Genomic DNA, 14,570 nt, shown 5'->3' on the forward strand with positions numbered 1-14,570 from the left:
GAGTATTTCACTGAAGATACAAACGAGGATCAAAATCAATGCATCTCCACAAAAAGAGTCATCATTTTTAATAACATTGCACTTCAAACATGGTCTCTTCATTACCTACGATGCAACTTGCAGAGGGCTAGGAGTTTGATGTAAGTTGGGTTTTTTTTTATCATCAAACTTGAGCTCTTCAGAACCATCTCATTTCATCCGGGCTTTGTCAAACCTTTTTCTACATGCGTTAGTATTTTCAAAGTTCTGTAGCCACACGTTCTTCTGTAAGAAAGTGGAGTTCCCATTTCCCAGCAGTGTAACTGAGGACAATTAACCACATATTTTATTCTCTCTCAGGAAGAAGATGGAAACACACAGAGTGAATTTCTCACCAACCACTCCCCCTCTCAGAGATGACCGATCACAGGCATCTCAGCACAGTTTCAGTCTAAGTCCAACTCCACTCTTCATTAAGCACCTGAAACGTTGTCCACCCGGCGACTCCAGCATATCACCAGAATACACCAGAGACGCCTATAGCGCTTTCTGCACACCTGCTTTGTTTCCCATGCTTGGCTCCAGTTCTACACAAAAGGAAGGATCCCAGAAACGCAACAGAACTCCTTTAAAAATGGATTCCCAAAGTGAACCTCCTGACAGAGGAGCAGAGGAGGAAGAAGAAGGAAAACGCAGGAAGACAGTGGATCTCTCCCTAATCCCCTTTTCCCTCCCACCACCCCTGATGCATTCCCTGTCTCCCAAGCCCACCTCTGACATGATTGAACTAAACAGACTGCAACTTTATCACAAACCACCAGGTATGAATCTACCTGTGCGGGTGAAGCAGGAGCCTCTCAGTCCGTCTCCTGTGTGGCCGCCCTCTCCTTTCCTCATCCACCCTCCCTTCTTCCCATCTCTCAACCACAGCCTCCTTCCATACCCTTTATTCATGCCAGGCCCCATCATGCACCTCTCCCCGGGTTCGTTCTACTCAAGAGAAGACCTCCGTCCGAGACATCGTGGCCGTAACGGACCTCCTCGCGTTGGGCCAACCGGTGCTGAAAAGCTCGGCCTCAACATCCACGTGGACGACAGTTACTATGTGGACGTGGGAGGAGACCGGAAGAGATGGAAGTGCCGCATGTGTGAGAAGTCCTACACCTCCAAGTACAATCTGATCACACACATCCTGGGCCACAACGGCATTAAGCCGCACGGATGCCACCTCTGTGGGAAGATGTTCAAGCAGCTGAGCCACCTGCACACACACCTGCTGACCCACCAGGGAATGAGGCCGCATAAGTGTCAGGTGTGCCACAAGGCCTTCACTCAGACCAGCCACCTGAAGAGACACATGATGCAGCACAGTGATGTGAAGCCATACAGGTACGTGTTCTGTGGTGTTTTTTTTTTTTTTATTGCAATCATAGTCTTTCATTCACAATCTTGTACACACTTTTTATCTGCTGCACCAGCTGCAGTGTGTGCGGCAGAGGTTTCGCTTATCCCAGTGAGCTCCGAGCTCACGAGCTGAAGCACGAGAAAGGTCAGGGGAATGTGTGTGTGGAGTGTGGTCTGGATTTCCCTACACTGGCCCAGCTGAAGAGACACCTGACTGCCCATCGTGGCCCCACCCTGTACAGGTGAATCATCATACATGCCAACCCTTAAGTAACCAACTTGAATTTATAGTAATTTAAGCCCTATTAGAAATACAATCGATTTCATGTGGGAAAACACATCGGCTGCCTGTGTTGTCAAAAACAAAATCAAATAACGTATTTTAGTTTAATGTCAGTCTTGTATACTTTTATCATGTGGTAATGAAGGCTGCCTTTCAGACAGTTAAACTTTGTTCAATGCCTAATTTAATTCAATTCATGTTGACACTGTTAGGGTTTAACTCAAGTGTTTCTTCACACTTTTAATTTATTTCTTATCTCTTTTATAAAAATCTAAATGTCTTCAGTCCAAGTCTTACAGGTGAACATATAATGAAGTTGATGCGATTTGAGGAATTTTAATATTTTGCCTGCGCTCCCCAGAGTTGCTCCGGCTCCCTCCCACATTCCAAAAACATGCAATATAGGTGCATGAGTGATTCTAATCTTCCCAAAAGTGTGAACGTGTGGGTGGTTGTTGTCTGTGTATTAGCCCTGTGATGAATCAGTGGCCTGTCTCTTCCAGTATGCCTGTAAACAAAATGTCACTCTAAAGACTGTGGGTCTGTCATCACTGCAGGTGTTCAGAGTGCCAGAAGACTTTCCAGTTCCCAAGCCAGCTACAGAACCACATGATGAAACATAAAGACATCCGCCCGTACATCTGCAGCGAGTGTGGCATGGAGTTCATTCAGCCGCACCACCTGAAACAGCACACGCTCACTCACAAAGTAGGTTTGAGCAGCAGGAAAACTGCCACATTTGAATAAATACTAAATACTTTTTATTGATTCGTCCCTTGGAGGGCAATTTGGTTTACAGCAGTTACACTTTCTAACTGTAGTCTGCTGCTGGTCGCCGCGTGTGCATGCGCCCAGGCAATGTGGGTGAAGTGTCTTGCCTAAGGACACGACAACAGTGTACACATGTGCCTGAGCAGGGAATTGAACAGCCAATCTCTCAATCATAGGACGACCCGCTCAACCACCTGCGCCACCATTGCTAGCTTATTTGTTAAAGTTCATAAGGAATTTACAGGGTTAATTAAGAAGGATTTTTAAACCACTTGTCTCATACTGGTTTTTCCGCACATTCTTCAGGGGGTAAAGGAGCACAAATGTCGCATCTGCGGTCGTGAGTTCACCCTGCTGGCCAACATGAAGCGCCATGTCCTCATCCACACCAATATACGGGCCTACCAGTGCCACATGTGCTTCAAGAGTTTTGTCCAAAAACAGACGCTCAAGGCTCACATGATCGTCCACTCGGACTTTAAGCCTTATAAATGCAAGGTGGGTTTCCTTAACGACATCATTACTATGCCCCTCTCACATCACAGAGCAGATGTATTTTCTAAACATGGCTTGAAGGGTTTAGGAAAACTGCCAATAGGGGCATTGATATCACCAGGTTGACTACATGTATCATGATGTGCTGTTTTAAAGTGCAGTAGAGATTTATTTATCTGGAGTGGGGAATTATTGAGCAATTTTGATGTTACCCAGATGTTTAGATTCAATCCTCAACACTCAAGGTGCTAACACTCTTGTAAACTAAATATCAATCAATGCATGTATATCATAAAGAAGAACCAAACTTGGTGTATTTAGTGATTACAGTCATGATAAAAAAAATATCCCTACTTTTCTGGAGGCTGAGGTGTGACCTTGGTGTTGGGTAACATGATTGAGACGATGACCAGATAGCAGAGAGGCTTTTGGCTGCTGGACTCTCCATGTCCATAGGAAGGATATCGCCACACAAACCGCCTCTCTAACAATGGCTCCCCAGCTCCCCCGGAGAACAGGGCCCTCAAATAGATTTCATCTCGCTTTCTCTGCTGCATGAGGGAGCTTCCTGTTTTCTCACGGTCCTCCTGGACAGTTTCAGTCCCTCTCTCCTCCTGAAGGAAAGGACCACCCTAATAAAAAAGAATGCAGAGGAAGGACAGCGCAGGACTTGCCCTTCCCTGTTCTCCTCCTGTCTCGATGTTGCTTCCTTTCTCTCTTTCTGTTTTTCTTGTGTGTGTGTGTTAAGGATTGAGGCGGGAAGACATAGAGGAAAAGAAGAAAAGAAGAATGTAAGGGGGGGGGGGGGGGAAGGGTGTATGCATGTCTTACTGCCTGCACATTCATTCATGATTACGTATAGATCTACAATTCAATGTTCTGAAAAAAATAGCCACCTAACAAAGGAACTTTGGCAGAGACACAAAAGAAAAATAGTGGCCGGTGTTTACCTTTTGTTTGTTTTAACCTCAAATAGTTTTGACTGTGGTCAGTGGTGGAAAGCTTATTTTCTCAAGTACTGTACCTTTAAGTACTGTATGTAATTCAATTCATTTTCAACACATAGTACATAAAATACAGCACTATTTATTATTATTATTATTGAATGAGAATTAATAAAATTAAACTTGTCTCCCTTGTTTTTCAGCTATGTGGGAAGGAGTTCAACAGGATGCACAACCTCATGGGCCACATGCATCTCCACTCCGACAGCAAACCCTTCAAATGCCTTTATTGTCCGAGCAAATTCACACTGAAGGGAAACCTCACCAGACACATGAAGGTCAAACACGGCATCATGGATCAAGGCTTGGATAAAAGATGTAAGGATACACATAATGTAGCTGTTATACGGATTTTTAATGCAAATGTTGCTGGATATAATGACTTGCTTATCTATTTTCAGTGTTTAGGCAGAGAGAACGGTTGTGCCTGTCCACTCCTGTGGGCCTTCTCACCCACTTCAGCCAAGATGAACCGTTTGACCTTTCCCAGAAGCCTTCAGGACTGCCCAGCCTCCGTCACTCCCAGTCTGATGGGGAGAGCATCCCCGCAAGTTCATGTCCGGAGGAGGATGAGGAGAGTTTGTACCAAAGGAGCCAGTACAGCCCTGAGGTGGATCAACATGAACTCAAGGAAATGGTGGAATCTCCAGCTCAACTAAGGCCAGAGGAGAACCGGAAACATGGTTCAGATGAAAAGTCAAATGAGAGGGAGTCAGCAGCAGAGGGTCGAATCCAAGACGTGACACGGTGCGCTGCTCACAGTCCAAGGAGTCATCAAAGACCAGATAAATCTAATTTAGTGCTACGTGATCAGGTTTACCATGAAACACATCATGGACAGCTGTGTGATTATGAATCTGATTTAGAAATAGAAGATCAAAACAAAGGTGAGCCAGGGCAAAGTAGGTGAAAGGATTGGATCGGAGACAGGTTAACAACATAGACTGAGGAAAATATAATGTTTTTTAAGAAAGTAGGGGATTCAGGAGAAACACTGAGTATGTGATGTAGTAGTTGAGCATGATTAAAAACAGAACATATCCTGTATGTGAACAGAGCAAGGGGTGCCGCAGACTGCATGACCAGAAACATATCAGTGAATAATCTGTCACTGACAGAGAGTTCAATGTGAATTCATGTGTATAATTAAGATATTGCCTTTTCCTTGGAATAAAATGCAGATACATTTAAGTTTTCTGCAAAACTGACTCAAATATTTTTATTATCATCTTCTTGTTCTCATCTCTGTGTCAATGATATTAAAATCTCTGCTATGTTATTGTTCAAATTATTGTACACAGTTTGGATTTATTTTGTTTTTTGCTTTTATTTTTCATCCTTGTTTGTGTTTTGATGTAGTTTTTGATGCTGATAGGACTTGAGCTCCTTAAATCATTTGCGTGTCTTGTCTATATAAAATAAACTGTGATTTTATTCTTCTCACTTCTGATCTTAAATTGTTTAAATCCATATTATGCTTTTATATTATTCCTTTGTTAGACTAGTTTTTGAGGATAGCTGTGTTATATTGTATCCCAATGTAATGAGATATTTTTGCTTGAAAACTATAGAAGTAAAAGCCTGAATGCACGAACTTCTGCAGTGATCCTCATGTTTGTGAGTTTGGAGGTCTTTAATAAAAGTTATTAAATGCTAATGCTCCTCTCCATCTGACATTCATCTTCCTCAGTCAGGAGCAATTGTTGTGGTTTTCAAAAAGCAAGCGTTTGCCTCCTGCTTCTCTTTCAAAGCAGAGGAAGGGGAAGAGAAAACATGTGTCCCCTCCCCACCTGTCTTTTAGGTTGTGATCAAATAAACAGGAGCGGACACAGTGGGTGTTCCAGACGAAGGCGTCGTGTCTGCCTGACTCAAAATACAACATTGTTTCTGTTCATTGCAGAAGAGACGGGAATGTAAAACTACCTAGAAATCATTACAAATTAAATCACAGGGGACACGTCTCATAAAGTCATAAAGTAATATAAAAGATATATTTGAAGTATAACATACTGTGTGTCACACCACACTGTGATGTCACAATGCGCTCACTGCTCAATAGTCTCTCAATTCAGGTGAGCATGAATCGGTTATCAACACATGAAATGCAGAAGAGCAGCTTCTCTATTTCTACCGCTGACAATTGTTGTGTTCTGAAGGGCGAAACTGCAAACAGTTTGAGGAAGTTCTCACATCCTCCTCTCCTTTCCTCACACACGTTTCAATCCCGACCACTGGCTCAGAGACGAGCCGCAGTGGGTCCACAGACGGTTTCTCAACCTCCTGTCTCAAATGTCTCCTGTCTCATCATGTTATGCATTCTCTGGGGAACAGAAACAGGCAAATATGTGTCTCATTGGAAAATGAGAAATGTATTATTTTCTTCTTTAAAATTCAAACAAAAACACACTTATGAAGATTAGATGACGAAATGCATTCCCAGGCCCTGCGATGAACTGGCGACCTGTCCCAGAGTGTACCCTGCCTCTCACCCGGTGACTGCTGGGATAGGCCCCAGCGCGACCCGTGACCCGGTTCAGTAAATTAAATGAATAAAGTCCCATTAAGACGATGACAAATTGCAGATTATGATTTGTTTTGCAACGGATACTTACAATCAGTCAGACACTGTCATCCATCTTCTAGAAACAGTTTAAATTACACGTGATAAACATCAACGGCACAGAAGTAGTACCTGTTTTAGTTGGCCTCATGAGAGAAATAAAACTAAATGCTGACTTACTTTCTGAGAGAAAAACCACTTTGATGTTCACCTGTTAAATATGTTTGTCAGACACTTCATCCTCAAGCTCTTCTTCCTGCGCTTTCTATTTGTTCATGTGAAGGAGGTGCGATTTACTTTTGAAATGTTGGACTGAACATATGAGCAGGTTCAAGTTTGGCTCTAGAAAATTTGGATGGATGCGTGTCCTTTTTTAATGGAGCAAGTAATTCAACTGTTCAAAGATTATTGATTAAACTATGACTTGTGCCCTACATGTTACTTTTCATCAATTAACTGGTTTGTCACCTGCTAGGGAACACAATGCTACGTAAAGCCTGCTGCATTTTCCCCCCTTCATGTTCCCTCAACATAAATGAGCTGTAACCCCCATAGACGCATTGATGTACTGCAAGTTAATGTAATGTTATAGGAAAGTGAGCAAAAAAATATATATACACAAAGTTATCAATTAAATTAAATTTAAATAATTCAAATCTCACAGCACAAGAAACCCATGCGGCTATTTTTTATTTTTTATTTTTTTGTATTTCAAGAAATTATTGAAATAAATAGGAATTAAAAAAGGAATGCATGAAGCTGAGGAGCTGGAAACAAAGGCCTCTTTATTCATAAATGTTATCGTCTCTTGCAAAATCAACATTGTCAGAAATTCTAAAAAGATGACACAGATGCGCAGCAACAAATCCTAACAGCATGAGAACAGCACCGAAGAGCATAGAGAACAGACTCATGCGTTCCTGGAAGGATACCTGCATCTACAGTTATCAGCGTAGGAATGTTTTTAACTCCTTGTTTTTTTCTTTCTTGTATACAACTCCAGCAAGGACTTCCTGTTTTGCTAATTACAAAGAAAAGACGGTGGTAAAATTCTTCCATGTTTTGTTTAACAAAACTGTCCCACCCCAGTCTCAACCTGTCACCTCCTCCTAATGTAATTATAACTTGGGGAGGGCTGTCCTGCAGAACAAATGGAGAAGAAAAAAATAATAATTCAGAGTGGAGTGTAGGAGGAACTCCTATTTAAGAGCGCTATCCTGTCTCCTACTCCTATTTTGACAGGACAAACACAATGTCCTGTTGTAATGGGTTGTACCTCGGGGTGGCGCTGCAGCCACACGGTTAAATAGAAACAGGTGCGTCGGCAGGGAGTGTGCCAGTTTTCATGCGATGCCGTGTTTTAATTATGTATTTACAATAATATATTATTGTATTCAAATGGTTGTAAAATCAGTTTTTTTTTTGTAATTTTGTATTTCTCTTGTTTTTACAGTGGCCGTGGACCTCAAAGGTTCTCCTATGTTTAATGAATTAAATACTCGTCATTATCTTAAAAGAAGCTATTACGAATAAAAATTGACAACTTTCTTTGCTCTACATTTATGAAGGAAAATATAATTTGTGTTCAAATACCATGCCATTGCTTTGGTATAGCCTAACTCTCGGGTCAGTTTACGGAAATACCCCCGGCTCGGCGCATACATGGTATTGTCCAAAGATGGCGGCCTCCTTGTGGAATCGTTGTGTGACTACTACAGTCAAAGTTAAATTTCCTTTTACTTGTGGTGAGTGCAGTCTTTGTATCTGAAAATATTGTTTTATTAGAGAGTATGTATTCGGCTAAACTGAATTAATTTTGCCTACATTCGTCAGTTTTTGGACGCGTTGCCAAGAAGAGATAAATGTACCAAGTTCATGTTTTTAGCTAACCGTCTTTAGCTGCTAGCTTTACCGGCTAGCTGCAAAAGGGATGCCTCAACCCAGCTTGTTAAGAGCGAATTTGCGTTCAACGGTTTTCATTAACGTGAGCCACTTGACTGTCTTCACAGCCAGGAGATGGTTGCTTTCGGCTGCATACACGGACACCACAGTTTGGGAGGCTCGAGAGAAAGAGCCTCAGAACTTGGGTAAGAGTGGAAACACGCCTCTCCATCTACCTGCCTATGTAATCGTATATTTCTATAGGTATTATTTTAGACCTTCAGGCTGGTGACCTGTCCAAGGAAATGCATAGGTAATGGTATCGAAGCAGACATTGACGGCTTAAGCTAAATATGCCCTTGTATGAGGCCATTCTCAGGCTTGATGCATGAATGAGTTTGTTGAGATCCGTCAATCTATGGCTGAATGTCAAACTATTACAAAAACCTTCTGTATTTTGTAATGAGTTGGTAATACTATTTTTAGACGAGGATTAGAAGTAAAACTTGTGAAAGAATTTATTTTAAAGTTAAAATGATGTCCATAGGAAACAAACATGCTTTTTTACATTTGGAATATATTGTTGCAATACAACAATTTGCCACAAATAACTACCCTTTTATCATTAAATTACAGCTTTCGCAATTAGAATATTGCACCTGGCAGCATTTTGATTTTAAAATATACGCCATTAACAGCACCAGCACTCTGTGGACAGCAGGGGGCAGTAACCGACTGCGGCCTCCTGATAGAGGTTGGGATTTACTAAAGGGGAGACTACCATAATTTAAATGAAATTAAAGTTTAAAGTACTTAAGAAAAGTAATAAAATAAATGACAACTAATGGTAGAAATATGTTTAGTTTGGTCTGGGCTGGTCTGAGGCAAGTGTACTGCACATTCTATACTACTATTTTAAATAGTTTATTACTGTTGATTCATTCTATTAACGTGCAGCTGTACTGGCCGAGGCTATGGACAGGACATATGAAAGGAATCTCCCAGTCAGCTCTCTGAATGTGTCACGGGTAAGCTGTATTTAAATTTCAATATCGTGTCATTATTGTACTCGTATTTGTTATAATCCTGTCATAGAAAATTAACACGTTAGTTTGATTCCACTGGCAACAGAAGCATTATCTTCAATATTCATATTTTCTGTTTGTGTTTCAGTTCATTGACAATATTTCATCCAGAGAAGAAGTTGATCAAGCTGAATACTACCTTTACAAGTAAAAGTGTTTTTTGTAATATCACATTCTGAGCTTTTTTTATTTTTATTTTTTTGAATGGATTGTCTGTTTGGGTTACGTCCATTCTTATGTTTGTCTTTGTTCTGAACAGCTCCAGATTTTTCCTGTTTACTCCTTCCTCTGGAATCTGCACCTATTCTTTTTATTACGTCGATATTTTCTATTTCTCAATCATGGACTTCTTTGGGACACATTCTTTTTCATAATTGGTTGAGAATTAAGTAGATGGAAATTTGTAAATGCTTATTATTATTGTTAATTGTTGTATATATGTATATATATATATATACTTTTTTTATTTTTAAATTATCCCTCCAGGTTTCGTCACAGTCCGAACTGTTGGTACTTGAAAGACTGGACCATCCACAGCTGGATAAGACAATGTTTAAAATATGGAGCGAGGGAGAAGGCGCTGCACACACTTAAAAACAAGGTACACAAAACATTACCATGCTTTCAGTGTTTCTTAAAAGGCCCAACTAGTCACAGTCACAAGACTAGAAGACGGCTCATCTTTATAATCAGCATAAGAATGGCTGGAGCAGTGTGAGAGATTACGTATCAAATCTTAACCACCCAGAAGCAAACTGACACGAGAAGAATAAGCGATGTTCTTTGTGTACAGATCCAGTACGGGATATTCCCTGATGACTTCACCTTCAACATGCTCATAGATTCTTACATTAAAGATGAAGACTTTAAAAGTAAGCCTTTGTAAAATATATATATATATGAGCGAACATTTTGAAAACAATTAAGATCAGAGAAACAAAGTCCAACCCTGCAGGCTTTGAAACACATTCTCGTTTGAATAGTACGAGATCTGAGAACAGGCGGTCGTATCACTAAAATCAGGTTTCAGGCAGTTATTTTTTACCTTTTTAAAAAAAAATAAAAGCACGTTTTTCTGTAGCAATTTGCTTTTTAAGTGAATAGTTTAAAATGTGTGTTCAGCTGCATTTGGAGTTTCTATTATGTGATTTACACGACCTGCATGACTGAGAACTTACAGACGGCTCAAATTAAGTCACGATGTAAACATAAATATACAAATACCAGTACTTGTGTTTTTTTCCTTCATTTTTAATTTTGATTGGAATTTTGTTAATCTATTTTACTACATAACTGAAATAAATACTTACAGTAGCCTTGTGAAATGTATAAATTGTACATGACAAGGAAAAATGCAGAAGTGATTCTTCAAAACTAATATTGTTGTTTGCACAGGTGCGTGCTCCGTGGTTGAGGAGGTGATGCTTCAGGAGGCCTTCAACCTTCCCTCCACCCAGATCCTGTCTCTGTATGCGCTTGGAGCTCATCTAGCAACCAGACCGCAGCTCACTGTGAGTACAACTGCAAATACAGCAGCGTGAGATGTGTAATAAAAACAACTGAGCCTCTGGAAACTTTTATTTATTGGCGACTGTGCACTGAAGACATCAATGTCTTTATAGTCACTCATGAATCTTAATATGAATTAATAAATGTTAGCAGCAATGGATGCCTGAGACGGATGAAAATGTGAGTACTATATCAGGTTTAAAAGGTTTTCCTTGTGTTCAGGTGTCGGAGGAGCGGCTAGTGGGAGCGTCACTGCTCATCTGTGGACTGACACAAGACAGCTCTCTTGGCCTCAGCGCTCAACTGCTTGGCCATGCTCTCTTGGGTGTGTATTTGTTTGTTGTCTTAGAGTATTGGTTGATTGATTTGCTTACCGTAATTGCTGAACTATTATGCGCACCTGTGAAAAAGCCGCACCCACTGAATTTTAAAAAAATATTTATTTTGTACAAAAATAAGCCGCACATATTCGTAAACTGCAGGTGTCTACCGGTACATTGAAACAAATGATATTTAACGGAACACGGCTCGTAACGATATCCGCAGCAGGTCTCCAAGGTGAACAGCCTCTGGCATGTTAGATCAAGGGAAGTCGGCAAATCAGATCCGTAACTTCGGGATAAGGATTGGCTCTAAGGGCTGGGTTGGTCGGGCTGGGGTGCGAAGCGGGGCTGGGCTCGAGCCGCGGCTGGGGGAGCAGTCGCCCCGTCGCCCTCCCCTCTCCGCCCGTCGGAGGCTGCGCGGCGCGCGCGCGCGCGCGCGCCTGGCGGGGTGTCCCCGTCCCCCTTGCCCCCGTGCCCCTCATCCTCCGTCCGCGGGAGCGCGGTGCGGCAGGGGTGGGGATGCCCGGGAGGTCGAGGGGGCGGGTTCCTTCCCCGCGGGGCGGTGCGTCCGACGCCGCGTAGCGGATGGCGGGCAGGCGGCGGGGACCGGGTACGGCGGTCCGGCGGCGGCGACTCTGGACGCGCGCCGGGCCCTTCTCGCGGATCTCCCCAGCTACGGCGCCCGTCCGGGGGGAAAGCCACGCTTGCGCGGGCGGGCGTTAATTTTGTAACGAAAATAAATAGGCTTTAACGAAACACAGCTCGTAACGAAAGTGGGAAAATATACATAAATTTGCCGCGTCGTTGCATAAACCGCAAGGTTCAAAATATTGGAAAAAAGTAGCGGCTTATACACCGTGAATTACTGTAATTTGAAACTCTTTCCACATCAGGAAAGGTGGAAATGTCAAAGGGCATACACGCCGTCTTCAAAGGGATGCCTCTCTTCTGGGGTCGTGGGTATCTGGGCCGAGCGCTCGCTGTCATGGAGAGAGCTGCTGCTGCCGCCGATGTTAAGCTGTCCAAAGACGTGGTAAGAGCAGAGGAAAAAGCTCTTTATTTTACGTGAATCTTTCTTGTCTGAAGGAACTTTATTACACTCAAGTTATTTAAAATGTACATGTTTCATTGAGTTCTTCACATGCAGACGACTCAAATGTGCAGTCTGTGCAGTGGGGTGTCAGTTAAAGGTGTGATGAAGGAAACGCTGCTGATTTGGGTTGTACACTCCATCTTTAGGTGCATGATGTGTAAAATCAAATTCAGTCCAAGAAAAACTCTTCATCTTTTTTAATTGTTAGTTATTGTACAATGCTATACTCTACCTTACATCAAAATTGGTCATCACAAAAAAGTAGAAATGCTGCAACTGGGACTAATATTGACCTGAAACGGGTCATTTGATTCTTATAACATCCAAACTTGTGACGTCACTAACCTTTTTAAAACCACTTAATCCCTGCGGCTGGTGACTCTGCAACCCACCTAAGATTAATGCCACCGAGTTGGACAATATTGGTGCAGAATACAGGTTTTAAATTTGTGGAACAGAGGACTGGTGTCAGATCAGTACTAGGAAGCAACAGATGCTCTTGCTTGCCTTTTTTGACGGACATATGATTGTAGCGTCCTCCTGGTTGCTTTGCTTAACTTACCTTGGAACGATTTATATAATCTACAGTGGTAATATTGATGAATCATGAAAAGCTTCTATCAAAGATCTAACGAAACAGTCATAGCACAAACAATCAGCAATAAAAGTCTAATATATATAATAATAGTATGTTGATGGAACGCATGTTGGAACATATTGTTGCTATTTTTACATACACTCGAAGCACAAACACACAGTCAGGTGTAGCTTCTCTAATCTGGCCTGTGCTGTCAAGTTCAATAGTTCAGCTTTTTCCACAGCTAATAAGATCTAAAGAGCCTGTAGCTCCGAGGATGTCGGGGAGAATCACAGCAACAGGAATTAAGCCTCTGTGAGGTGGGAGTAATGCAGACAAAGCAGATAACGCATCACCTCCAGTCCTAAATAATCTGAACAGCATCGAGAGGTGGACGATCCTGCGTCTTCCCCCAAGATATAACTGTTCTATAAATATGTAAAGAAGGAATTGAAACGTCTCAAATGTGATCATGGACCTTTGGTTTATTTAATGTGCAACAATAAATGAAATGGGTGGGACGGCTGCTTCAGAACTTGTTGAACTGCTCTTGATATTGATTTTGCAAACTTGCTTAATCGTTTCCTGCATACTTGACTTGAATTTGTGTTGCTCTTCAGATTGATTACATGAATGGCCTGCTGCAGGAACTGTCTTCTCCATCAGACACCGACTCATCGGGAGAAGAGATGGCAGGTGAAGAGGAGAAGAAAGACGACACTGTAGATGAAGATGATGAAGCTGAGCGGGCTAAACTTCCTCAGTATGCTGCCAGATTTCAGGTAAGTTTTTGTGTGGCCGCAGCCGCATTTCCATCCGTCTTTCTTGGCGGGTCAAGTCGGTAAAGCGCATGATAAAAGTGTGACTGGGATTAGAACCGTTGTAATACAAAAGTCTGCACAGCATATGGAGGGTTCTTAATATACTAAATAATATATCCTGTTGGAATAAAATGAAAGCCTCTATATTAATATGAGAAGTATAGGACGTAAGTATAATCTCTTTATTAAAAATCAGTGGTTTTCTTTAGACAATAACTTGGATCATTGATCTGTAAGATAAACGCGATGGCTCCTTGTCTCGCTACGTCTTCAGGAGCTGAGCAGCCAACTGGAGTCTCAGGGCAAGGTGGACCCGGCCTCCTTCCAGACCTTAGTGACCGCTCTGGCCCAGCAGGACCTGGAGACTGCAGAGAAATCTGATTTGGAGCAGTACACGAGTCGAGTACAAGCCTGGGAGGCCGAAAAGAAGCTACTGATCCAGAGAGAAAAAGAGACGAAGGAGAAGTCCGAGCAGGAGAAGCAGGAAAGGTTGGCTGCCAAGGCAGCAGCCCAGCAGGCGTAAAGCCTCTCGCAACGTTGCTGAACTCTCCATTGAATGCGAACATTAATCCTGCGTCTATTTAGGAGATGATACAAGATTTGTGTCTCAAAATTCAGAAAGATTAACTTTCTTAACGTCACATCTCCTTGTGGTCATTGTTCATTCTGTATGTGGTCATTTTTTTTGTCCTTGTGATAAATATCATTCTGTTTTTATAGAATTAATAGTGCAAATATAAATACATCAAAACATACCTGCTTTTTGTTTTAATTGTTTTTACAAA

The 14,570-nt window shown here is 41.9% G+C and overlaps 2 protein-coding genes across 2 annotated transcripts; both read left to right on the forward strand.

Moving 5' to 3' along the window:
- Nucleotides 1-346: 346 nt before the first annotated feature.
- LOC137916318 (zinc finger protein 366-like) lies at nucleotides 347-6,476 on the forward strand. The gene is made up of 7 exons (XM_068759362.1): nucleotides 347-1,368; nucleotides 1,458-1,625; nucleotides 2,224-2,374; nucleotides 2,744-2,935; nucleotides 4,080-4,254; nucleotides 4,338-4,683; nucleotides 6,377-6,476. Exons 1-7 carry the CDS (start codon nucleotides 347-349, stop codon nucleotides 6,474-6,476), a joined length of 2,154 nt encoding a protein of 717 aa, XP_068615463.1.
- A 1,698-nt stretch (nucleotides 6,477-8,174) lies between these two features.
- LOC137916319 (small ribosomal subunit protein mS27-like) lies at nucleotides 8,175-14,570 on the forward strand. Its single transcript, XM_068759363.1, has 11 exons — nucleotides 8,175-8,241; nucleotides 8,506-8,583; nucleotides 9,335-9,405; nucleotides 9,551-9,609; nucleotides 9,949-10,063; nucleotides 10,256-10,334; nucleotides 10,858-10,973; nucleotides 11,194-11,296; nucleotides 12,188-12,327; nucleotides 13,585-13,746; nucleotides 14,060-14,570. The coding sequence occupies exons 1-11, from the start codon at nucleotides 8,175-8,177 to the stop codon at nucleotides 14,306-14,308; spliced, it is 1,239 nt and encodes a 412-aa protein (XP_068615464.1). The 3' UTR covers nucleotides 14,309-14,570.

Source organism: Brachionichthys hirsutus, unplaced genomic scaffold, assembly GCF_040956055.1.
Source record: "Brachionichthys hirsutus isolate HB-005 unplaced genomic scaffold, CSIRO-AGI_Bhir_v1 contig_713, whole genome shotgun sequence".
Lineage (NCBI taxonomy): Eukaryota > Metazoa > Chordata > Actinopteri > Lophiiformes > Brachionichthyidae > Brachionichthys > Brachionichthys hirsutus.

Excerpts from the sequence above, each read along its gene's own strand:
- LOC137916319 (XM_068759363.1), top strand. The coding sequence starts at position 8,175 with ATGGCGGCCTCCTTGTGGAATCGTTGTGTGACTACTACAGTCAAAGTT. Across the intron at positions 10,064-10,255 it reads TGCACACACTTAAAAACAAG|ATCCAGTACGGGATATTCCC; the intron begins GTACACAAAACA and ends CTTTGTGTACAG. Across the intron at positions 10,335-10,857 it reads TAAAGATGAAGACTTTAAAA|GTGCGTGCTCCGTGGTTGAG; the intron begins GTAAGCCTTTGT and ends TTGTTTGCACAG.
- LOC137916318 (XM_068759362.1), top strand. The coding sequence starts at position 347 with ATGGAAACACACAGAGTGAATTTCTCACCAACCACTCCCCCTCTCAGA. Across the intron at positions 1,626-2,223 it reads CGTGGCCCCACCCTGTACAG|GTGTTCAGAGTGCCAGAAGA; the intron begins GTGAATCATCAT and ends TCATCACTGCAG. Across the intron at positions 2,936-4,079 it reads TTAAGCCTTATAAATGCAAG|CTATGTGGGAAGGAGTTCAA; the intron begins GTGGGTTTCCTT and ends CTTGTTTTTCAG.